The sequence below is a fragment of the Pipistrellus hanaki genome (genome assembly GCF_964339955.1).
Source record: "Pipistrellus hanaki genome assembly, chromosome: 2".
NCBI classification, from domain to species: Eukaryota; Metazoa; Chordata; class Mammalia; order Chiroptera; family Vespertilionidae; genus Pipistrellus; species Pipistrellus hanaki.
The window spans coordinates 38,777,447-38,802,699 of record NC_140504.1 but is presented as its reverse complement, the minus strand read 5'-3'; the positions used below and the strand labels follow the sequence as shown (position 1 = coordinate 38,802,699).

The 25,253-nt window shown below is 40.6% G+C and overlaps 1 protein-coding gene across 4 annotated transcripts in view; it reads left to right on the top strand.

The window, feature by feature from the left end:
• The window catches only part of PARL (presenilin associated rhomboid like), a 30,208-nt gene that overhangs the window by 232 nt on the left and 4,723 nt on the right, over nt 1-25,253 (top strand). Inside the window, exons 2-8 of one of the 4 annotated variants that reach the window (XM_084874214.1) lie at nt 10,122-10,317; nt 10,792-10,932; nt 13,421-13,525; nt 13,858-13,901; nt 20,433-20,528; nt 22,009-22,158; nt 24,065-24,135. In XM_084874214.1, coding sequence (XP_084730340.1) covers nt 20,495-20,528; nt 22,009-22,158; nt 24,065-24,135 — 255 coding nt within the window. In that variant the 5' untranslated portion in view covers nt 10,122-10,317; nt 10,792-10,932; nt 13,421-13,525; nt 13,858-13,901; nt 20,433-20,494. Of the gene's footprint in view, nt 1-10,121; nt 10,318-10,791; nt 10,933-13,420; nt 13,526-13,560; nt 13,902-20,432; nt 20,529-22,008; nt 22,159-24,064; nt 24,136-25,253 lie in introns of those variants that run through there. The other 3 variants (XM_084874212.1, XM_084874213.1, XM_084874215.1) reach the window with 3 other exon arrangements.

The window sequence follows — 25,253 nt, the reverse complement described above, 5'->3', positions numbered from 1 at the left end:
CGCATCCTCGGGGGCAGAGGCCGTGCCGTCCCTCTGGGTGCTCCGGCGCATCCCTCCCTCCGTCCCGCTCCCTTGGTCTCTCCATCTCCTCCTCTCGCCTCCGCCCAGTTCTCGCTTCTCGCCGACACCCGGTCCCGCGTCCGCGAGCCGTGCCGCCCCTTTCCCGCCGGGAGGGCGGGAGGGGAAGTAATCTCAGGGCTGCGGGCGCCACGGCCTCATAATCCCGCGAGGAAGGCATTGGACACCACCCCGTGTCTCCCCCCCCTCCCCCCATTTTTTTTTATTTTAGATTTTGGTCTTTCTAATCGTCAAGCATTTTTTTTTTTTAAGTATAGTTGACATATATAATATTTTCAAGTGTCCAAGAGTGGGTCTTCAATATGTCTAGTAACCATACAAAGTATTAAGATACTAGAGGCCTGGTGCATGAATTCTGCATGGGCGGGGTCCCTAGGCCTGGCCGACAAGCAGAGCCTGTTGGGGCTGTCTCACCCAGTCCTGATCAGGGCTGGGCCAGCTGCCAGTCCCGGCCTGCCCACTGCCAGCCCGGGCCTGCGGGAAGGGGCCTGTGGGACACAGGGAGGGGCCTACCGTGAGGAGGTAGCCTGGCTGTGGGAGGTTGGCTATGGGAGCCCACTGACCGCCAGAAGGCAGCTCCTGTGTTAAGCGTCTGCCCCCTGGTAGTCAGTGTGTGACATAGCAACTGGTTGTTCCGTCCCAGTTGTTTGGTCGTAATGGTGGCTTAGGCTTTATAATATATATAGATTGATTATATTCCGTGCCCTGTATTGTGTTTGTCCTTGGAATTTGTTTTGTAATTGGAAGTCTGTGCCTCTTATACCTCTTCACCTTTTTCACCCATTTCTGGACTTTTTTTTTTTTTTAAACCTCACTCAAGGATATGTTTTTATTGATTTGAGAGAGAAACATTGGTCAGTTGCCTTCTTTATGTGCTCCCATGACCTTTTGGTGCAGGGGACAGTGTTCGACTCTTTTTTTTTTTTTTTTTTTAATATATTTTATTGATTTTTCACAGAGAGGGAGAGAGAGGGATAGAGCGTTAGAAACATCGATGAGAGAGAACCATCGATCAGCTGCCTCCTGCACACCCCCTACTGGGGATGTGCCCGCAACCAAGGTACATGCCCTTGCCCGGAATCGAACCCGGGACCTTTCAGTCCGCAGGCCGACACTCTATCCACTGAGCCAAACCGGTCCCGGCTCTACTCCTTTTTTAAGTGAAGCAGTTACATAGCTGGCAGGATGGTAGTACGGAGATAGTATTTTCTTTCGTCTTTTTAAAGCCGTTGTTCTACAAATTACCTTATCTAGCATCTAGAGAAGTAAGGGAAGGTGGAATCAGAGGAGAGCATCATTTTGCCTCTTGCATAGTCTTATGAGCGGCTTTTCCACGTGAATCGGAGCAGGGATTGGTGAAACATAAGAAACATATGTTGTACCTTCATAATGCACTTAACATGGAGCATGAGGCACTAATCTTAAACTCCTGGTAGGTTTGATGGGGGAGGAAAATGAATATGGCTGTTAGAAAGCAACAGGTGTATTAAGTGTTAAAGCTATACATTCGGGAGGAAAAAAAAAAAAATTATTAATGAGTCTTCAGTAAAAATTGAAGGCCATTTGAGAAAAGCAAATGAATAAACGATATTGAAGATTAGTATCTAATTTTTTTTTGCCATTTCTATGCAGAGTTTAAATATTACATTTATTTGGTTGAATAGAAAAATGTGCATTATAGGAAAATATAGGTAAAGTTGAAATAGAGTATATGCCTACTTGCCTCGAAATAAGCATTTAAAGTTAATAGGGAGGATGGATTACCACATATAATGTATTAGGTCCGCTGTGACTTCCTGTGCTTCTGAAATTAGTACTATGCAGAAGAATGAAATCAGGAATACAGTTAAAAAGCAGAATTCTGGACCCATTTTTCATAATTCTGATGTAAAAAGTCTGATGTGTGGCTGAGAATTTGCATTTTATACAAGCACTGCAGGTAGTGATACAAGAATTGTGCAAACTACAGCGGGTTCAAGGCAGCCCACCAGCCAAGAATAGTTTTTATAAAACAAGATGCAACAGAGATTTAAGTTGCTCACAACAAAGACTAAACTATTTGCCATTTGGCCCTTTACAGAAAAAGGAGAAAAATCTCAGATGGTTCAGAAGCTTTACCATTATCTAACTTCTGTCAGCACTTCTGAAAAACGGTTAAGGCTAGAAAGAAGTTGCATTATTTGTCAATTATTTAAAGAGAAAAAAAAAATGATTGTAGCAGTTATCCCTTAAATTTTTAGATTGGGATATCAGTCCTAAGATATATTTAGGTAAAAAACATGACAAATTAGTAAATCAGGTATATTCAATTACTTTCCCTGTGTAATTTACCATTTATTAACTCAAGATGGGTAATTTTGGCATGCAAGAGTTTTGTAGAATTTTCCCTTCCCAAAAAACATCTATTTAAAAAATATATATATATATATTTATATTTATATTTATATTTATATTATTTTATACAGAGAGGAAGGGAGAGAGATAAAAACATTGATGAGAGAGAAACATCAATCAGCCACCTCCTACACACTGCCTACTGGGGATATGCCCACAACCAAGGTACATGCCCTTGACCGGGATGGAACCTGGGACCTCTCAGTCAGTAGGCTGATGCTCTATCCACTGAGCCAAACCAGTTTCGGCCATCTATTTTCTTTTAAGTGGAATGAATTGGTTGTCTGTATACTTGGTCACATCTTGTCTCATTTTACATTAGGCCATTTATTCACACAAATATTTACTAATAGACATTCGTGCTGACTTGTACATATATCTAAGTTATATTGTGTTTATCCTAAATCCATACACTGAAAAACATCATGAGACTGTTATTTCACCATCAAACTAACAATTATATAGATACTAGAGGCCCAGTGCATGAAATTTATGCACGGGGGTGGTGTGGGGGGAACGAGGGTTGTGTCCCTCAGCCCAGCATGCACCCTCTCCAATCTGGGACCCCTCAGGGGCAGATGGACATCCCTCTCACAATCTAGGACTGCTGGCTCCCAACCACTTCCCTGCCAGCCTGATTGACACCTAACCGTTCCCCTACTGGCCTGATTCCTCCTAACTGCCCTCCCCTGCTGGCCTGGTCCCCCCCAGCTGCCCTCCCCTGCCAGCCATCTTGTGTCCACTGGGGGTGGCCATTTGTGTTTTGGAATGATGGTCAGTTTGCATATTACTCTTATTATATAGGATGACCTATTTATTTATTTTTTAGTTTCTTTATTGATTATAGGATGACCTATTTAAAAGTTATGGGAATCATATTTTAAAAACACTGAACCAGCCAAGACCGGTTTGGCTCAGTGGATAGAGCGTCAGCCTGCGGACTGAAGTGTCCCGGGTTCGATTCCGGTCAAGGGCATGTACCTTGGTTGCGGGCACATCCCCAGTAGGGGGTGTGCAGGAGGCAGCTGATCGATGTCTCTCTCATCGATGTTTCTAACTCTCTATTCCTCTCCCTTCCTCTCTGTAAAAAAATCAATAAAAAAAATATATTTAAAAACACTGAACCATAACAGTTGTGTGACTAGTGATAATTCAAGTATACATAAGGTTTTCCCACTTTAAGCATGTTAGATTGCTTTCACAAATCACTAGTTATTGGCAGAAGGGCCAAAGTAGCAAAGCTAAAAAGCCTGTCTTCATGACTTGTTCTATACCACTAGTGACCCTTTTCTCTCTCTCCCTCTCTCTCTCCCTCTCTCCCTCTCTCTCTCTCTCTCTCTCCCTCCCTCCCTCCCTCCCTCCCTCTCTCTCTCTCTCTCTCTCTCTCTCTCTCTCTCTCTCTCTCTTTTAAAATATATTTTATTGATTTTTTACAGAGAGGAAGGGAGAGTGATAGAAATTTAGAAACATCGATCAGCTGCCTCCTGCACACCCCCACTGGGGTCGTGACCACAACCAAGGTACATGCCCTTGACTGGAATCAACCTGGGACCTTTCAGTCCGCAGGCCTATCCACTGAGCCAAACCAGTTTCAGCCCTCTTCTCTTTATATTGTGTTGTTTCATTTGTTTTCAGAACTTATTTCAGGCAAGTCATTTACTGTCGTTTATTTTTCCGTCTTATATACCCACATGAATGGGTAGAGCTAAAGAACCCAAGCCTGTAAATATGATTTCAGACATTCTTAATTAGAGAAAATTATGCTTTTTTTGGTTGGTATTATATTTTAAGATATTTAAAACAAAAACTCGCCAAAACCGGTTTGGCTCAGTGGATAGAGTGTCGGCCTGCGGACTGAAAGGTCCCAGGTTCGATTCCGGTCAGGGGCATGTACCTGGGTTGTGGGCACATCCCTAGTAGGGGGTGTGCAAGAGGCAGCTGATCGATGATTCTTTCTCATTGATGTTTCTAACTCTCCATCCCTCTCTTCCTCTCTGTAAAAAATCAATAAAAATATATATTTAAAAAAAAAACCTCCGTAAGGACAGAGAATGTACCTTACCATGAAACATGTGATGAAATACCACACCTAAAAGCATCCATGTACCAACAGAAACCCAATTGTAATCACCTAAGCAAGGGTAATTTATTGGTTTATGCAATTAACAAGTCCAGAGGCGAGACCCAATGTTTCAGATTGTTCCATTTTTCTGCATGGGTTGGCTGTTAACTGAATTTGGCTTTATTTTCTCAGCATGCTATCTCCTTGTAAAATGGCTGCCAGCAACTCTTGGGGCTATATACTTCTGGGTTCAAATCCAGCGGAATAAGTTTACTTCTGCCATTCCAGTCAATGATGGACTGTGTACACCAGTAAGATTTTAATAGAGTTGAAAATTCCTATCACTTAGTGTAGGTTGGCTTAAGCCAGTCAGGAGCTACATGAGCCTCCTCACCCCCAATGGCTGGAAATTCCAAGTACTGTTAGGGAGGGAAAGAGGGCATGGATGCTGGTAGGTAGCCCAAAATGCTGCTACTGTCAGCCCTAGGGAAATTTTTGTATTGAAATTCTTTGTTTTGTTACAAATTCTAATTTTTGTTAATCCTAGTCCGATAGTAATAACCTGCAGATAACCATTCTAATTTAAGTAGAAAGACTGTTGGAAGTGTGGGGAGTCAGGCTCTGGTTCCTTGCTATTCTAAATGCTTCACAAACCAGCAGTGTAGGCATCTAGGACAGGCTTGGCAAACTTATTTTGCAAAAGGCTATATGAAAATAGTGACACTCACATGGTCAACTGTCATATATTCTTTTACTTTTCTTAAACAACTCTTTTAAAATGTATTATAACAATCATTCTTAGTTGGTGGGCCTAATCCGCCCTTGAGGCCATAGTTTGTCAACCCATAATTTAGGAGCTGCTTTAGAAATTCTATAGCAGCCCTACAGAATTAGAACCTGACTTTCACAAGATGCTCAGGTGATTTGTATGTACACTAAATTAGTTTTCCCATATCTGCAGTGGATCGAAACCCTTGCTGCACATGAGAATCCCCTGGGAGCTCCTAAAAAATATTGATGCCCCAGTCCTATCCCTGGAGAGACTATTTAATTGGTAAAAAGTGGAGCTCTGGTATATTAAAAGATGGTATGACTCAGAGCTGTTACAATTTTGGTTCCAGACCACTGAAATAAAGCGGCTTGTAAAAAAGGAAGTTGTAGGAGAAAAAAAAATTTAAAAAAAAAATTTACATAGGTAAATGCCTAACTGCAGCCTCGCACAACAATTTCAGAAAATACAAAATGGACATTATCCAGAACTACAGGAAAGTTGACTGACTGGAAATGCTACAACTAGAAGGAAAGAAAAAAATTGGAAGGAAAATCAGAGGATCTTTAAAAGACTAAGGTACGGAGACACAATGCACGCATGGGGAGAGGACGGAGCTGGAGAGGAGGGGGAGGCTGAGTGCCTGGTTGGTGTTCCCTAGCAGGAAGGAGATAAAAGCTCTGGACTGTGCTGAACCCCAGTTCCGACAGCACTGAACCCCAGTTCTGGGCGAAACCCTGGGGACCCAGGCTCATACAGAGGGAATCTAGGCTGTAAGGCAGAAACTCAGGGGAGCGGCGAAAGGCAGAGTCCCTGAGGCATGCACATTGCACGCAGAGGATGGACTGTTGACTATGCCGCTGGATTGCCTTAGCGGGAAGGAGACAAAAGCTCCGGACTGCACTGAACCCCACTTCCAACTCCACTTCCAACTGCACTGAACCTCAGTTCCGGGCTCATTGGGGGAGAGACTAGACTGTCTGGTAGTGGGCGAAACTCGAGGGCACCTTTCTTTCAGAGGTGCTTGCAGTGAATACCGAAGGACACTGAGGAACTGAGACTCAGGAACCTCATACGGGACAGGGCTAATGGAAATCCAAGGCTGTAGGCTCCATCCTGAAACTCAGCACCCTCCAAGCTGAGCACAGAGGCTTTTGCAATTTTCCAAGTCTAGTCGAATAAGGCTGTCTCCCGGCATAGACACAGCTGATCCTCACAGCCAATTGTCCTGGAGGTCAGTTCCTCCCAGTGATACCAACAACAATCAAGACTTAACTACAACAAGGCTGTACACACAGTCCACAAAGGGGTGCACCAAGAGTGTCCACCTCAGGTAACTGGGAGGCTGACCCACTGAACCATATAGGACACTTTAGCACACAAAGCCACCCTACCAACTCAGGGAAGCAGCGAAAATCCGAGACAAGAAAACAGATCACAAACGAAAGAAATGGAGGACAACAAGCAACTGGATATAGAGTTCAAAACCATGCTTACAAGGTTTTTCAAGAATTTCCTAGAAAAGGCCGATAAAATAAACGAGACCTATGAGGATATGAAAAGGGATCAACTAGAAATAAAAAGGGATCAACTAGAAATAAAGAATATATTGAAATAAAAAAATATTATACAGAGTCCTAAAAACAGAATGGAAGATCATAAGAATCAAGCCAAAGATTTGGAACATAAAGAGCCAGAAGACACTCCTCTGCAGAACCAAGAAGAGAAGAGAATCCAGAAAGTTGAAGATAATATAAGAAACCTCTGGGACAACTTCAAGCGAACCAACATCAGAATTATGGGGATCCCAGAAGAGAGAGAGAGCAAGATACCAAAAACATATTGAAAGAAATAGTGACAGAAAACTTCTCCCACCTGGTGAAAGAATTAGACTTACAAATCCAGGAAGCGCACAGAACTCCAAACAAAAGGAATCCAAAGAGGACTACACCAAGACACATCATATTTAAAATTCCAAGAGCAGCCGAAGCCTGTTTGGCTCAGTGGTAGAGCGTCGATCTGCGGACTGAAAGGTCCCAGGATCGATTCTGGTAAAGGGCATGTACCTTGGTTGCGGGCACATCCCCGGTAGGGCGTGTGCAAGAGGCAGCTGGTCGATGTTTCTCATCGACGTTTGTAGCTCTCTATCTCTCTCCTGTTCTCTCTGTTAAAAATCAATAAAATATATATTTAAAAAATAATAATAAAATTCCTAGAGCAAAAGACAGAGAATAAAAGCAGCAAGAGAAAAGCAGGTAGTTACCTACAAAGGAGCACCCATATGATTGTCAGCTGATTTCTTAACAGAAACCATGCAGGCCAGACCGGAATGGCAAGAAATGTTCAAGGTGATGAATGGCAAGAACCTACAGCCGAAAATACTCTACCCAGCAAAGCTATCACTCAGAATCGAAGGCCAGATAAAGAGCTTCACTAATAAAAAAAGCTGAAGGAGTTCATCACCGCCAAACCAGAATTATATGAATTGCTGAAGGGGGTTCTTTAGGAAGAGGAAGAAAAGATAAAAATTATGAACGACAAATACGTAACTATCAACAAGTGAATCTATAAACCAAGGGAATTAAAAAAAATCTGATGAACAATATTAACTGGTGAATATAATAGAATCAGAGGTATGGTTGGAGAGCAAACTGACGATTCTCGGGGAAAAGGGGAGTGGGAGGTGCGGGAAGAGCCTGAACATAAACTGCACCCATGGATAAGGACAGAGGGTGGGGTGGGAACCTGGTGGAGGGGAGCAATGGAGGGGATAAAAATGAGGAACATTTGTAATAATATGAACAATAAAGATTTATTTTTTTAAAAACGGAGTTGTAAAAAAAGCAAGTTGTAATTTCGCTGGTCTTGCCTTAAATTGATAAACACTATCTGAAGTGCAGTAAAGTGAAATACAATTAAAATGAGGTATGCTTGTATTTTTAAAAGCTTACCAGGCAATTCTAATGTGTAGTATAAGGGAGAAAAGGGAGTTTTGCCTCTACCAATTCTAGGTTCATTGGCTGTGATCCTGTAAATTAAACTGACAAAAGACTGATTACAGGAGAAAAATAAGTTGTCTGAGTAAAAACTGTAATTCTCATATATATACTCTTAATATATGTATTATGCAGCTGAACTTGATGGGGCCACCTTGTATAACATTGTCTACCTGGAATAAGGTAGAGTTTTACAAAAGAAACAAAATGCTTCACAAATTTATGTGGGTTGAGTTTGAAGGAGTCTACCTGTAGATGGATTCCGCCTGAGAGTGTATAAAGGAACGGCTGGAGCCTTTAAGCATATGTCATTAGGAGGAGGAGAAGAGAGGAAGCCATCAGGAAAGGGAAATTGAAGAGCAGGGAGTGCAGTCTTACAGCAGCAAAGGCTGGCAAGTGTCATCAGTAGTGTCAGGTTTGTTTTGGTTTGGTTTTAACCCTCAACCGAGATATTTTTCCATTGATTTTTTTGAGAGAGTAGAAGAGAGGGAAAAAGAAATATCGATGTGAGAGAAACACACCAATTGGGTGCCTGCTGCAGGAGCCCGGAGCAGGGCCCAGGCTGATGCTCTACCCGTTATTGGCTAGGTGTGTCCGATGTTTTGGGAGGTTAGGCTAAAGAGGCTCAAACAACAAGACCCTTTGTAGCCCTGGCAGGTTTGGCTCAGGGATAGAGCATTGGCCTATGGACTGAAGGGTTCTGGGTTCGATTCTGGTCAAGGGCACATGCCCAGGTTGTGGGCTCGGTACACGGTAGGGTGCATGCAGGAGGCAGCCAATCAATGGTTTTCTCTCATCATTGATGTTTCTATCTCTCCCTCTCTCTTCTCTGAAATTAATAAAAATACTGATTTTTTTTTTTTTTAATTATTTTTTTTTGCCCTAGCTGTTTTGCCTCTGTGGATAGAGTGTTGGCCTGTGGACTGAAGGATCCCGGGTTCAATTCCGGTCAAGGTTTCATGGCCAGGTTGTGGGTCTGAACCCCAGTATGTGGTGTGTGGTGTGGGTCTGAACCCCAGTATGTGGTGTGCAGCTGATAAAGGAATTGCTCTTATCATTGGTGTTTCTTCTTACTCCCTCTCCCTTCCTCTCTAAAATTATGTCTGATTTTTAGAAAGAGAGAAAAACATCCATGTAAGAGCAGAACATTGATTGGCTGCTTCCTGCACGCCCCTCTGCTGGGTTTGGAGCCCACCTTTCACTTCATGGGACGATGCCCAACCAACTCCGCCATAGCAGCCAGGACTCCAGCTTTTTAAAAATTTATTTTTGCTCCATTTCCCTATATTTTTACTTTCTCTTTTTTAAACATTTATTTTAAATCACATTTGACATACAATAAGTATTGTTTTCAGGTATACAACATGTTGATTAGACATTTATATACCTTTCAAAGTAATCACCACAATAAGTCAACCATCTGTCACCATATGTAGTTATTGACTATATTCCCTATGTTGTACATTACATTTCTGACTAGTTTTATAATTGGCTATTTGTACATCTTAATCCTCTTCATATTTTTTTCTCCATTTCCCTATTCCCCTAGAGTTATTCCGCTTTTTACAGGACTGCAAACTCTGTGTGGAGGATGGATAAAAATTATTTTGTTGATTGATAAAGAGTAACAGCCCAAACAAGTTCCCTCCACAGTTCAATGATTTGACTTTAAATCCCACCTGGGAGTAGGTGTTTTGGCTTCTTTGGGGCTATTGAGTGAATAAATTGAGGTGGTGATGATACTGGCCAAGTGGGGAGGTCATAGAGGTTTTGATGTTTGGAAGATGCAGTTCTGTTTCTAATCTGTTATTTTCCTCTATAGGTTTAATTTTTTCATTCAGCAAAAATGTGGATTCCGAAAAGCACCCAGGAAAGTTGAACCTCGAAAATCAGACACAGGAACAAGTGGTGACGCGTACAAGAGAAGTGCTTTGATTCCTCCTGTAGAAGAAACAGTCTTTTACCCTTCTCCCCATCCTATACGGACTCTTGTAAAGCCTTTTTTTTTTACTGTTGGGGTAAGAACTCATATTATTAGGAGTTACGTTCTTTGCTGCAGGTGCAGTGTTAAAGTACCATTTGTCCTATTTGGGTTCCCTTAAAGACAAGTGGAGGGGAGGGGTCAAAAGGATCTGGGTATCTTCGGGTCATACATAATTACAAGAGAGCATGGATTTAATAATTGCTGTTAGACTCTGGTTCACTTATGTAATCCCAGAAAAGAAACTTATGGGCCTCTTATTTGAAATAACATTTCAAGTGATATTAAGTTAATGTTTTTAATTTTCTTAAAAAATTGTTAGCTGTTCATAGGCCTGAGGGTACCATGAAGTTAAACATGGGAAACAAGTGTTATCTTCACCTAATAGGTTTCACTGTGTCAGATGTTCCTTCTATTGGTTTGTATAAAGCCATAAAAATGAAGTATTGTTCTTGGAACTGTGTATAGATTTATTTCTCTTCTAAGTTTATTTTGTAATATATTTTTTTAGTTTACAGGCTTTGCATTTGGATCAGCTGCTATTTGGCAATATGAATCACTGAAATCTAGGGTCCAGAGTTATTTTGATGGTATAAAAGCTGATTGGTTGGATAGCATAAGACCCCAGAAAGAAGGAGACTTCAGAAAGGAGGTAAACATAAACATGGCTTTTACTCTATTGGTCACAATTCTTGAAGTCTGGTTATTTATGAAGTGTTTTTAGTTAATGACAATTTTGAATCAGTAGATGTGAAATCAGTACACTTAATATTCTTTGGAGTCAAGTATTTAATAATAGTTTGTATATCTGGCAGTGTTGTACTTGACAGTGTTCCTGGCGGTTTGTCCCTTTACCCATGTGTATCAAGAACCACTAGGGAGCCCTAGCTGGCTTGGCTCAGTGGATAGAGCACCAACCTGCGACTGAAGGATCCCAGGTTTGATTCTGGTCAAGGGCACATGCCCAGGTTTTGGGTTTGATCCCCATAAGAGGCATGCAGGAAGCAGCCTATCAATGATTCTCTCTCATCCTTGATGTTTCTATCTCTCTCTCTCCCTCTTCCTTCCTCTCTGAAATCAATAAAAATATAAATAATTTTAAAATCCTTACTCTAAAAAAAAGAAAAAAAGAATCACAAGGGCTAGTTGTTAATGTTTTGGGGGCCTCTCCCAGGCCTACTAAAGTTTAAGGGCCAGTTTTTTTTTTGTTTTTGTTTTTAATTTATATTTTATTGATTTTTTTTTTTTTTTGCCCCCCTCTCTCCCTCCCACATCCCCTCCCTCCCCAGAGTTTTATGTCCATTGGTTGTACTTATATGCATGTATACAAGTCCTTCGGTTGATCTATTATCTCCCCCAGATCCTCCTCCTAAGGGCCAGTTTTATTTGCATAACCTTCCTGGACTTTTTTTTATTCTATATTCCATATTAGAGTTACAGAGTATTATTCAAAATATTTATGCATTGGGGTAGAGATACTTTGTAGATTTAGAAAACTTCTCAGTGACATGTTTATATGCCTCTGGTAAATATCCATTGTTGAGATGATGCAAGAAGGTACAAATACATAGCTTTTAGAGCTTTCATTATTTCCTATCCAAGTTGATGGCCCTCTTTCCTCTTAATTGATTTTTAAAAAATATTGCCTTTTAGATAAGACATATATCTTATTTCACTTGACAATATTATTGAGCACTGAGGCCAGAAGCTATTATGCGGATCCAGGTCCATGAGGTTTTTAAGCACCTTCATTATTTTAAGACACATTGCCCTTCCAATTTGGAGAGAGGGTCAATGTCCTCTTCAGTTTTGTCCTTCCTAGGAACTTAATCCTGGCCAGCAAGAGTCTGAGAGGGCAGCCTTGGGTTCTTTTTTCCAAAGAAAGATTTCTCAAAGTAGGGAGAAGGATTCATTTCACTTTGCTTGCCTATAGACATACAAGAAGCATGAGTCCGACCTGTTTCAGAGAGGCTTTATGTCAGCAGAACAATGGATAGGATATATATAGGTGAAAACTGCAATACAGCAGTGATTTTTTAAATTTTTTTTTTTTTTTATTGATTTCAGAGAGGAAGGGAGAAAGAAACATCAATGATAGAGAATCATTCATCAGCTGCCTCTTCCATGCCCCACACGGGATCAAGCCCAAAACCTGGGCATATGCCCTATCTGGGAATTGAACCATGACCTGGTTCATAAATCGATAATCAACCACTGAACCATCTCAGTTGGGCAGTAGCAGTGGTTTTTATCCAGTACAATATGTTTTAGAAATAGTAAAACTAACTTATTCCATAATCCCAGGTCCTTTAGAAAGTTACAGGTTTCCAACACGTCTGCATAGATTTTTGTTTTTTAAAAATATATTTTTACTGATTTTAGAGAGGAAGGGAGGGGGGAGATAGATAGAAACATCAAATGATGAGAAAATTCATCCTGCACGCCCTCTACTGGGGATTGAGCCCGAAACCCTGGCATGTATCCTGACCAGGAATTGAACCCTAGCCCCCTTGTTCATGGGTCGATGCTCAGCCACTGAGCTACACTGGCCAGGCAGCTTTGTTTTCATCTAGTCTCCTTTCTTTCCCTTCCCTCCCCAGCACTGATTACTATAAAGCATATCCTAGGCATATTTCATCCGTAAAAATGTCATTGGGTGTCCCCAAAAGATTAGGATTCTCTGTTTCTCTTTTTCTAAACCTCAGTACGATTATTTTACCTAAAAAAAGGGTAATTTTAGTAGAGAATATTCTCAGAATTTTAAAACTAGAGTGGACCTTGGTGAATAATCACTTACTGATACTTATTTATATCTGATAGTGTGGTAATTGCTTTACTTTGTTGCTATTTCTCAGAATAATGCTATTACCGTACATATCCGTTACTATCTCTATTTTATAATCAGGAAACTGAAGTTTAGAAGTAATCTACTAATAGACCACACAGCTAATCAGTGGCTCTGGGTAGAGGATAAGACCGTCTCTTATAAAGCACTTGTGCTTTCCACTCTACCACATGTATTATGTTTGTTGTTCACCAGTGATTTTCATGTGCACAAAGCATTTTTTTTTCTAGCTTTTTATTTGTCTACCCTGAAAGGATTTAACATATGGTGATGTGCAGTTTTTCTTCTGTTTTAGATTAACAAGTGGTGGAATAACCTAAGTGATGGCCAGCGGACTGTGACAGGTTTGTGTTAGCTTACACGTTTTAGCCATTCAAGGAAAGAGAAATCAAACCAAAAGGTACAGTATGTCACAGTCAATGGCTTTCGTACCATGCTCACCAATGGTTTAGAAGTCATAGGGAGTCCTGTACCTTTAGGCTAATATCACAGTGTAAAGAATAGTCTGGCAAAAAGGTATACATGATGCTCTGGGTCAATTATTTTTAATTTTCATCTGTCTTTGTTGTAGAATCCCAGCTTGTGAAATAGGCTATGAATAATTATTACTTCCGCTATTAAAGAAACAAAGGGGGACATTGATTAAGTACTTTCTTTATGCAGAATGCTTTATACACTTTCTCTCCCTACCTCACAAGGTTGCTTACAGGTTAGTTATTTCCCTTTTTACAGATAAGGAAACTGGCTTTCAGAGAAGGAACTTTTCGACACTGCTAGTAAGTAGTAGAACCGAGTTTCAAAACCTGGGTCTGTCTGATTCTAAAGCGATTTTCTCTTTACTGTGCCATGCTATTTACAAAATCCTCTTTAAATGTAAGCATGCCATGCATGTCATCATGATAATTTTTATTCTTTGTAAATTTTTATAGAAAGACAATTCTGACTCTTCAGGATAATACTTGTATTTGAGACTTGTTATATGAACTTAGTTATTTGATAAATTTGGGGAAATGGATTTGAAAGTCCTTTTTAAAAATTTTTTTCATTTATTAATTTTTAGAGAGAGGGATAGGAAGAGAGAGAGAAAAACATCCATTTGTTGTTCCACTTAATGCATTCATTGATTGATTCTTGATGTGCCCTGACTGGGGATCGAGCCTGCAAACTTGGTGCATTGGGTCAGTGCTCTAACCAACTGAGCTACTTGGCCAGGGCCAGATTTGAAAGTACTTGAAGAATTGTGCACATAGGAAAAAAATAACTTCCTAGGGAAATAGCAAAATATTGCTTTTTTCTCAAATATGATTAGACCAAATGATACTCTTAAGTATTCTTCAGTCTAACGCTCTCCCAACTGAGCTATTTCGGCTCCTCTGATACTCTTAAATATTCTGTACCTAAGTGGAGAAAAGGTGTTTAACTTTTTGTTTTTCTGTGTCCTCATTGGTACCTGATCTAGTCTTCAAGCTTATGGTTCAGACATTACTTCCTATAGGAAGTGCATATATTTTTCTGAACTCATTGTACCTTTTAATAACTTATAACAGAGCCTGCCTTTCATAATTTACATGCAACATCCTCAAGGACATCAATGAGATTTTTCATTTGGTTATAGCACCTAGCACTTTACTTGCACGAAGACACTCAGTTAAAATCTGTTGAGTGAATGAATGTTGAGTGGGATCTTGAGTCAAAGGGTTGAGATTTTCAAAGATATAGTGTCATAAAGTAGTCAGTGAGGTCTTAATAAAAATGACTTCAAGATAACTAACAGCACATCTTTTTCTAATGGAATTAATGGATTTTGGGGGGTTTTGTGTGTGTGTGGGTGGGTATGCTTGTTTTCTGAAAGTATCCAAAATTAACTCCCTTAGGATAGCAAAGTTTTGATTTCTTTGATATTTTCAAAGTATCTTAAAATTAGTTGGTACCTTGTATTCTTTGAAGATGATTAAGATTTTATGCCATTTAATTTTGAGGAAACCTAGGATCAGAATTTTAAAACTTTCTCATGTCAATAAATAGTTTATTCAAAGAAGTCAGTATATAATTAAAAATGCGAGTTCTTTTGCTGAGCCTGCTTTTTGTTTAGTCAAATCAGTTCTTTGGCATGAAGAACATAGCAGTAGAGAGACAAATGTTGAGTGTAAAGTGCTTCGAATCTTTCTAATGATCTTGAATCCTTTTTGTCAGATTATCTAAGTGACTTTTAAAGGCTGAGAAAAGTTTCAGTGTGACCTCAGCCTTCTCTTGTGCAAAGTAATTATCCTGGTTGTAGTGATTATAATTTCACAACATTTGTTAGTGAAGCTTAATAATAAATTAACTACATACTAAGATTCTCATGGCTTACAAACTAGTGCTTTAGCTACGTCTTATCTCTTTTCAGGGGTACCAGTTCTAACTTTGCTTAGCTCTTCTGATTGCTTTCCTTATTCTGATCCGAAGTGAGGTGAGCTCAGCCCTGGTTTTGATTGAGGATAGACTTATGGGGTGACAGATTCACTTGTGCTGCTCTCTTACCTTGGATTTGTAGATGTTCTCTGAGTGTTACACAGAATAGGAAGAGATTGTGGCTTTGTTTAATCTCTTGTTTGCCACAAATGTTCTTTTCACCCGAGGCAGCCTCAAATTTAAAACATTTGCCTGTAGTTGTATTTGACAAACACCTTCTTGGAAAGGGGGTTTTGTACTTGAGTTCCCAGGCAGGTCACATATTGACAGTTGCCTTGCAAGTGAGTGGGGTCTGCCAGAGAACTATTATCAGATAGGTCAGATGATAATAGGAATGAGGCTTTGAAAGAGTTCTAGGTCCACTCTGTTACGTCTGTTGGTAGCCAGGCTGCACTAGGAAAGTGGATTGTTTTCAAGGATAACTTATAGCTAGAAAGTGGGGGATGGGACTAGGCAAGTTACAATGCTTCAAGCTCATTGTTCTTAGCAGGATTCTGCCATTTTTCTTAAATACTGGGCTATTGCAAGTCCTCGGCTAGTTTGCAGTGTTCTGAAAAAGTAGATTCTGAAAATTTTTGCCAATTCTTATGAAGGAGAGATTTCTTTGCAGGTCCTTCATTATTCTCTCTGATGTAATCCAGTACTTCACTTTTTAAAAATATATATATTTATAGATTTCAGAGAAGAAGGGAGAGGGAGAGAGAGATAGAAACATCAGTGATGAGAGAGAATCATTGATTGGCAGCCTCCTGCACATCCCCTACTGGGAATTGAGCCCACAACTTGGGCGTGTGCCCTTGAGCAGAATTTAACCTGGGACCCTTCAGTCTGCAGGCCAATGCTCTATCGACTGAGCCAAACCAGTAGGGCCAGCCCATCACTTTTGGTAAAGGTAGGCACTGAGGCAGCAGAAACCTTCCCAAATCAATAGCTCTGACCTTATCCATGAAGTTACTGAGTCAAGTGGAGGTAGGTAACACTCCTTCTAAGTGGAGATATAAGCAGAAAACTTGAGCAATTCCTGTCTTTTGATTGGAGTTTTTAAACCATTTACATTTAAAGTGATTATTGATAGGTACTCATTTATTGACATTTTATTCTTTTAACTATGTTTTTGTATTCTTTCTTATTCTGGAAGAAATTGTACTTCTTTGAGCATTTGCATACTAGGTGCATGTACTATCTTATTTAAGCTTCACTACAACCTTTATGAGGTGTAGGAATATTATCCTCATTTTATAAATGAGGAAACTGAAGTGAAGTGGGTGAAACGCTACAGGCCACAAAGCTATTGAGTGATATACCTAGGACTCAGACCTGTAAAGGCCATTTCCTTTCTACATATTTTCATTTATTGCAGCAGTCGCCAGGCGATGGTCCACGGACCATCTGTAGTCTGTGAGGTGCGAAAGGTTGGTGACCGCTGATTTATTGGGCTGTCACTGTGTGACTGCTATATTTAATGGTCCTTTTTCATTTAGTCATCATTCAGTTCTTTATTAACCCCATTTTACAAAAGAAGAAACTGAGGCTGAGCAGTTAGACCTCTTGGCCAGGTTAGTGTAATCAGCGCAGAGTCAGTTCTACTTTATTCCTTCACCCATTCCTTTTTGCTGCTTCATAGGCCAAGGATTACCATACATCTTTTTCTGTTCACCTGCTGCTGGGAACAGCCTATGCTGTTTCCCTGGTGAGGAGACCTTTGTCTGGTGTCCGAAGTGTTAGAGTGACCAAGGTCGGAAGAAATCCTTTTGGCTACCCACGTCTCTATTAGAAAGAGCTCTGGATTAGAAATTCTGGTTTGGCCACTAAATTTGGCTCTCTGAAAGCTTGTACTTCTTAGAGCCACAGTTTTCTCAGCTATAATTGGCCTTCAAAATGGGATCTGCAAGGGAGAAAATATCTGCTACTTTCCTCATTTCTTTTTAATTTGTTAGTGTGTGTATAATGAATAATGGTAGCTCATATACATGATTTGGGTATATTTGTTCAGTAGTTTACTAGTGGGATGTCTAATCATAGACCTCTGGTCTATAAAGTGTGAGGGGTTTGGACTACAGTGTGTTCCAAGGCCATATCCTATATAATAAAGGGTAATAGGCAAATCCACTGAACTGCGGAATGACTGGTCGCTATGACATGCACTGACCACTGGGGGGCAGATGCTCAACGGAGGAGCTGCCCCCTGGTGGTCAGTGCACTCCCACAGGGGAGTACCATCAGCCACAAGCCAGGCTGGTGAGCACAGTGGCCCACCTCCGTGGCACTGCTAAGGATGTCCAACTGCAGCTTAGGCGGAGAGCGGGCCTAAGCCATCAGTCAGACATCCTCCAAGGGCTCCAGGATTGCAAAAGGGTGCAGGCTGAGCTGAGGGATGACCCCTGCACCCTCACCCTGCACCCCCGTATGAATGTGTGCACCGGCCTCTAGTTCTGTCATAATTTACCAGAAAGGTTTCTAGTATTTGGGTTGAAAACTTGGCAATGTTAATTCTTTGACAGTTGTTGATCTTGATATATGTGGTTTATTTTTCCCTTTTTCAAGTCTTTTCCCCAGTTGTAGTCTCTACAGCCAGAGATGCTTTCTACTTCCCTACAGTGTTGTGGTGATTCTGATTTTCAAACTTGTATGCTGTCACTGGTTTCTGGGAGGAACCTGAAGCAGCTTGTGGAACTGGCAGAGTAGACTGGCAGGATCAGGGGCCCAATCTTGCTCTCTTTGCATAGAATCACAATTGGAGCAAATTGCAAAGCTCTGACTGATTATCTTTCTGATGGTGGAAACCTAGGCAAAACTATTCTCAGTCTTCTTTTCCCTGAGATACCAAATCACTGTGTACAATGACATAGACCTAAGAGAGTTCTCTGGGTATTTACCTCACCCCAAAGAAACTAAAGAACCCCAGGTACCACAGTAATCACTTCTCACTTCCTTTAGGATAGCCTCCTGAGGTCTCTCCTCCCATCTGAGGAGCTTCTGCTCACCTGCCTTTCCCAGAGTTCCAGGCGCCTCATTAGGAGATGCACATACTAGTACACAGTGCTCATACTTACTTGCTATGAGTCCATTTTCTCATTCTTTCATAAATACTATCTCTCTCACCATCTTTGAAAGAGTTCCAGTTAGTTTCCAAAAATGGTATAACAGCTGTAACAGTCCCCACTAATAAGAGTCTAATAAAATTGATGGAATAAAGTCAGTGAGATGCAGTACCAGTGAACACCATTTAATTTACTTAGGAGAAAGAAAAAATGCTTCCAGTTCACCAGGACATTCCACCAATTGTAAGATACATTCTGATTTCAGATATTAAATGGAAAATATTTTAGAATCTATGAAAGTGGAAGTTTTCTTCCATACATAACTCTCAAGTAGGAGAGCAAACACTGGAGAGACTAGGAATGCCAGGGGGTAGCTGGAGCTTTACAGAGTGAGCAAATATGGAAGCCAGCGGTAATTCCAAGATGTAGCCGCTAGCAGGGTCTGTGCAGTGAATATCTTCTAAATGAAATCCTGTTACCGGAATGTTGGAATCAGTCCTAATTATGATTGTAGATGTTGAAAGGGCTAATTGCCTGTTGCTGAAAGAGATTGAGGAATGAATAAATGTTTTAATTTCTTTAGTTCAATTAGATGGCTGCCTATTATGTGCAAAGAGCAATGGTACATAAAATTAATGTAGTTTTAAAGTTTGTAGTTTTTAAAAAATATGTTTTTATTGATTTTATAGAGGAAAGTCGAGGGAGAAAGAGATAGAAACATCAGTGGTAAGAGAGAATCATCAATTGGCTGCCTCCTGCATGCTCCACACTAAGGATCAAGCCTGCAACCTGGGCATGTGCCCTGAGTGACTTCCCGGTTCATAGGTTGATTCTTAACCACTGAGCAACCCAGCCAGGCAAAGTTTATAGTTTTCACATCCAATCCAGCCTCAATAATAATTTTGTAACTATATAGTTAATTCTGTCTTTAAATAAATCAACTCAGTTGAGTGGTAGTTCTGGTAACATCAGTTCTTGCAGGAATATGAAAATCACCCAAAGCCTAAATGTAAACATTTTTAAAGCAATTGCATAAATCTTCCATATTATTCCTGAATTCTTAGCCAATGTATTTTTCTCAAACACGTGGATCTTCATCTACATAGATAATACATAGACGTTTCATAAGCTATTCCTAAGTTTAAAGAGCATACTGTTCCCTGTAGAAAAAGACGTGATGTTTTATAGCTTTTCTCCTTTTGGCTAAAGGACCTAGTCTACATTATTTCTGTTTTTGGGTTAGCCATTACCAAACAATAATTATAGATCTAATTATTGATTTAGAAGAGTAGACTGTTCAGAAGTAAACTATGGATCTGAGTGAGAGAAGTTAGCTCCTAGAGCATTTGCAATTTTTCAGGAATTCTCTGACTTTACCAACACGTGACAGTTTATATATATTATTAAATATATATATTTAATATATATTATATATATATATAAAATAAATATATTTATTTATTTTTAATTGAGTTTTTACGGAGAGGAAGAGAGAGGGATAGAAAGCTAGAAACATTGATGAGAGAGAAACATCGACAGCTACCTCTTGCACACCCCCTACTGGGGATGTGCCCACAACCAAGGTATATGTCCTTGACCAGAATCAAACCTGGGACCTTTCAGTCCGCAGGCCGACACTCTGTCCACTGAGCCAAACCGGCCAGAGTATGTGACAGTTTTGATACTTAAAATCCTTAGCTCGCTTTTTCTCCCCAAGTGTGTAAGACTTTTACATAATTGTGGTAGACTTTTAATCAGACTTGCTTTGTTTTTATTTTTAACTATCCTAAGTTATAAATATTTATTTTGTAGGTATCATAGCTGCAAATGTTTTTGTATTCTGTTTATGGAGAGTACCTTCTCTACAGCGGGGAATGATCAGATATTTCACATCCAATCCAGCCTCAAGTAAGTCTGACTTATGTGATTTTATTTTGAGGTAGAGGAAATATGAAAGAAATATGCTTTATGTTAATTGAATGTTGTAAAAAGAATGAGTTCTTATTAACAGTTATAAACAAAATCAGAGGATAGCCTATAAGCTCTTTCAGAACAGGGACCCCACTTTCTTACTGCTATGTCCTGGGTACCCACAATGTGCCTTGCACATAATAGATGTCTAAATATTACTTAGTAACTTAAAATTCAATGATCACTACATGTTTACTCTTTTTAAATATATTTTTATTGATTTCAGAGAGGAAGGAAGAGGGAGTAAGAGAGAAAAACATCAATGATGAGAATCATCATTGTTTACTACTCTTTGAGAGACTGTTATTTACTAATTCATTCTTCTAACCAATTTACACCATGATGATGTTACTTTCATTGAGTTGAAAATTGTTATTGGTTGCTTAATAAGTAGAAGAGATTTAGCTCGGCCCATGTAGCTCAGTAGTTGAGCGTCAGCATATGAACCAGGAAGTCACAGTTCGATTCCTGGTCGAGATCCGGGTTGTGGACTCAGTCCCCAATAGGGGCATGCAGGATGCAGTCAATCGATCATTGATGTTTCTCTGTCTCCTTCTGTTTTGTTTTTGTTTTGTTTTGTTTTGTTTTTAAATTCCTATAGCCTTTTCTTTTTTAAGAAATATATATTTTATTGATTTTGTACAGAGAGGAAGGGAGAGAGAGAGAGAGTTAGAAACATCGATGAGAGAGAGTCATTGATCAGCTGCCTCTTGCACACCCCCTACTGGGGATATGCCTGCAACCAAGGTACATGCCCTTGACCGGAATCGAACCTGGGACCCTTCAGTCCCCAAGCCAATGCTCTATCCATTTGAGCCAAACCGGTTTCGGCTCTCCTTCTGTTTTAATTGATTTTCAAGAGAAGAAGGGAGAGGAAGAAAGAGATACATCAATTTGAGAGCAGAACATTGATCAGCTTCCTCCTTACCAGGGATCGAGCCTGCACCCCAGGCATGTGCCCTGACTGGGAATCAAACCAATTACCTTTTGGTGAATGGGACGATGCTCAACCAACTGAATTACACCAGCCAGGGCAATTTGTTTAACATTTTTGTTAATCCTCACCTGAGAATATTTTTCCATTGATAATTTTTAGAGATGGGGTATGGGGCGGAGGGGAGGAGGGGCGGGGAGAGAGTGAGAGGCGCATTGATGTGAGAGGAACACATCGATTGGTTGCCTCCCGCACACACCCAGACCAGGGCTGGGGATTATCAGAATCAAACCTGGGACTCTTCAGTCCTTGGGCTGATGCTCCATCCACTGAGCCAAACCAGTTAGGGCTTATTTAATCTTTTAACTGGCTCTTTTTGTTTCCCATGTTTGATTTCGCAATAATAATGAAAAAATCTAAAATAGACTATTTTTACTGGTGGTATGTTCCACGATTACCAGTGTGTTTTTCTTTCTCTCTTAGAGGTCCTTTGCACTCCGATGCTGCTGTCCACATTCAGCCACTTCTCCTTGTTTCACATGGCAGCAAACATGTATGTGCTGTGGAGCTTCTCCTCCAGCATCGTGAACATCCTGGGCCAGGAGCAGTTCATGGCCGTGTACTTATCTGCAGGTAGCAAGCTTTATTCTTGGGCTTTTCAGAGTGCAAACACCCACCCACCAGGAGAAGGGACACCGGAAAGGATTAGAGCCGTGTTCTCCGTACAAGAAGTGCTCAGCATGCGTTTGTTTCTCAGATTTCGCGCACAGAAGACGACCACAGACTGGTGGGACTGCTGCTTCACTTTTGCAGCAGATTTCCTCTTAATGTAAATTATTTAGCTACTGTTTAGTTTTAAATTACTCAGTAATTAAAGTTTTGTGTGAAACTTAAACATGTCCTTTTTATGTCACTAGGTCTTGGTTTATTTTATTTTATTTAAAATATATTTTTTTATTCATTTCAGAGAGGAGGGGAGAAGGGGAGAGAGAGAGAGAGAAACATCAGTGATGAGAGAGAAAATCATTGATTGGCTGCCTCCAGCATGCCCCACACCGGGGATCGAGCCCACAACCCAAGCATGTGCCGTGACTGGGACCTCCTGGTTCATAGGTCGATGCTCAGCCACAGCCAGTCCGGCTGGGCTTGGTTCTGTATTTTACAGATAAATAGTTCCCTGACCTCCCTGCAGTCGCAGTCATCTGAACATTCAGTGACCTTAAGCTCATTCCCACAGTGTGTTCAGCCTCCAGAACGCTTTTTCCAGAGCTACTCAGTAAGATTGTGAGAAGGAGTTTATTCTTGCAAGCGTACATGTTAGCAGGGACCCACCTTAGCTGTGGTCCTGGCGGTGGCATCATTTCCTTATTTCAGGAAGCGGTGGTTAGGATTCCAGATTCCTAGATGTTGCTAACTTGGCAATTGATTCATTAAATTTTGTTCATCTCTCTTTGTAAAATGTACTTAATTAAAACCATAAAGTATAAAAATTCATTTTTTAGGTCCCTTCATTTAAAGCAGGATATCTGATAATTATTCTGTAGTGAACTTAGAGATGGAAGCCCTAGGTTTAGATACTTTTTCTGCCACCAGCTGTGTGATGTTACAGAAAAGACTGTATACCTCTCCGAGGATAATGATAAAGGATTAAATTAGAAGCATCAACCACAAGGCCCAGAATGAGTACTTAATCAATGTTATTAAATACTCAAGTTCGTTTAGTCCCTCAGAACTAGAAGATGGGTGGTTTCTCTGGGTAAGATAAGGGGGTAGTTTTTCCCCAGGCATTAGTTGTATTGTAGGTCCAAGAGTCTTTTAATGCCATTAATACCTGCTCTGTAGGAAGTTGTTTTTTTTGGGTTTTTTTTTTTAAATATATTTTATTGATTTTTTACAGAGAGGAAAGGAGAGAGATAGAGAGCTAGAAACGTCAATGAGAGAGAAACATTGACCAGCTGCCTCTTGCACACCCCCTACCAGAGATGTGCCCGCAACCAAGGTACATGCCCTTGACCGGAATCGAACCTGGGACCTTTCAGTCCGCAGACCGACGCTCTACCACTGAGCCAAACCAGCTTCGGCGGAAGTTGTTTTTATAAATGAGCCACACTCAGGTGATGTTGAGGCAAAGGGATCTGTAAAGGACCATCTAATCTAAATCTGCAGCAGAATCGGTGGCTGAGCTGGGTAGACAGGGATTCCTCGGTCCCACTGCGGGTTCTGATTTAGTGTTTGGAATGCAGCCCAGAGGATTCCCGGACAGTTGGTGAGTTTGGAATTAGTCTCTTGTCTTCACGATATAGCTGAAGAAAAAGCTGACTGAGAGGTCAAGTAAATGACTCTTACTCAGAAAGCTGTGCTGTCAGTCTGGCTTTTCGTTTCCTGTAAATACCTGGAGTGAGACTGGATAGTGTCCATGCCTGCACCTCGTAGTGGCCCAGCTGGGTCCCAGGCACTGTCCGTCTCCGTGGGTGGTGATCAGAAATGGGAACCATTGTGATACCTCACCAAATTGACTGAAATGTGACTTATTTCTCAGGTGTTATTTCCACCTTTGTCAGTTATGTGTGTAAAGTCGCTACAGGAAGATATGGACCATCACTTGGAGCAGTAAGTATTTCTAATTTAAAATATTTTAATTTTACAGAAGTTTTTAACTTCATTTTGAAATAATTTTAGAATTGCAAAAAGTGGCACAATTAGTACAGAGAGTTCCTATATGGCCTTCACCCTACTGTTAACTACAGAAGGACCACACAGTTATCAAAGCCAGGACGTTAACATTGAAACAATTATTCCTATTAACTGTTATCTAATCTATATCTAATTTAGAATTTATACTTTTCTAAAGCCTTGTAAATTTGAGGCTATAAATTTTAACTATTGGTCATTTATATATGCTTACTGGAATAGAGTACATATCAAGAGTAGCCAACAAGATGGGAAATCAACCTAGGTCGCCATCAAGAGATGAATGAATAAAGATGTAGCATATGTATATATATATATATATATATATATATATACATATGCTACATCTTTATTCATTACATATACACACCACTGTATATGTGTGTGTGTATACACACACACACACACACACATATATATATACAGTGGTGTATTAACCATTAGAAACAATGAAATCTTGCCATTTACAGCAACATGGATGGACCTAGAGAATATTATGCTAAGTGAAATAAATTAGCTGCACCAATTTACATTCCTATCAACAGTGCACAAGGGTTCCCTTTTCTCCACATTCTTGCCAACACCTGTTATTTCATGACCTTTTGTGATAGGCACTAAAGGCCTTCCTTTCCTTGGCTTCCAGCACCGGTTTTCCTCCGGCATCCTGGACCCAGGCCTTCCCTATGGCCAAAGTCTGCCTTCTTCGTCTTTGCTGCAGGCTCCGGCTAGAGTCTGCCACCTTCATCTTCGCTGCAGACTCCAGCTGGAGTCTGCCACCTTTGGCTTCGCTGCAGGCTCAGGCTGGAGTCTGCCGTCTTCACCTTTGCTACAGACTCCAGCTGGAGTCTGCTATCTTCGTCTTTGCTTTCGCTGTGGCAGGAGCGCTATTCCTATAGATCCCTTCGCCGCCGCCCCCCATCCCCCCTTTCATAGCAGGTGTCCTGCCCCGCCCAGCCACTCCACATCTGGAGCATCCTGTGGATGACATTTTGTCCTTCTAATTTGCATATCCCCTCCTGATTGGATGGTGGGCTAGC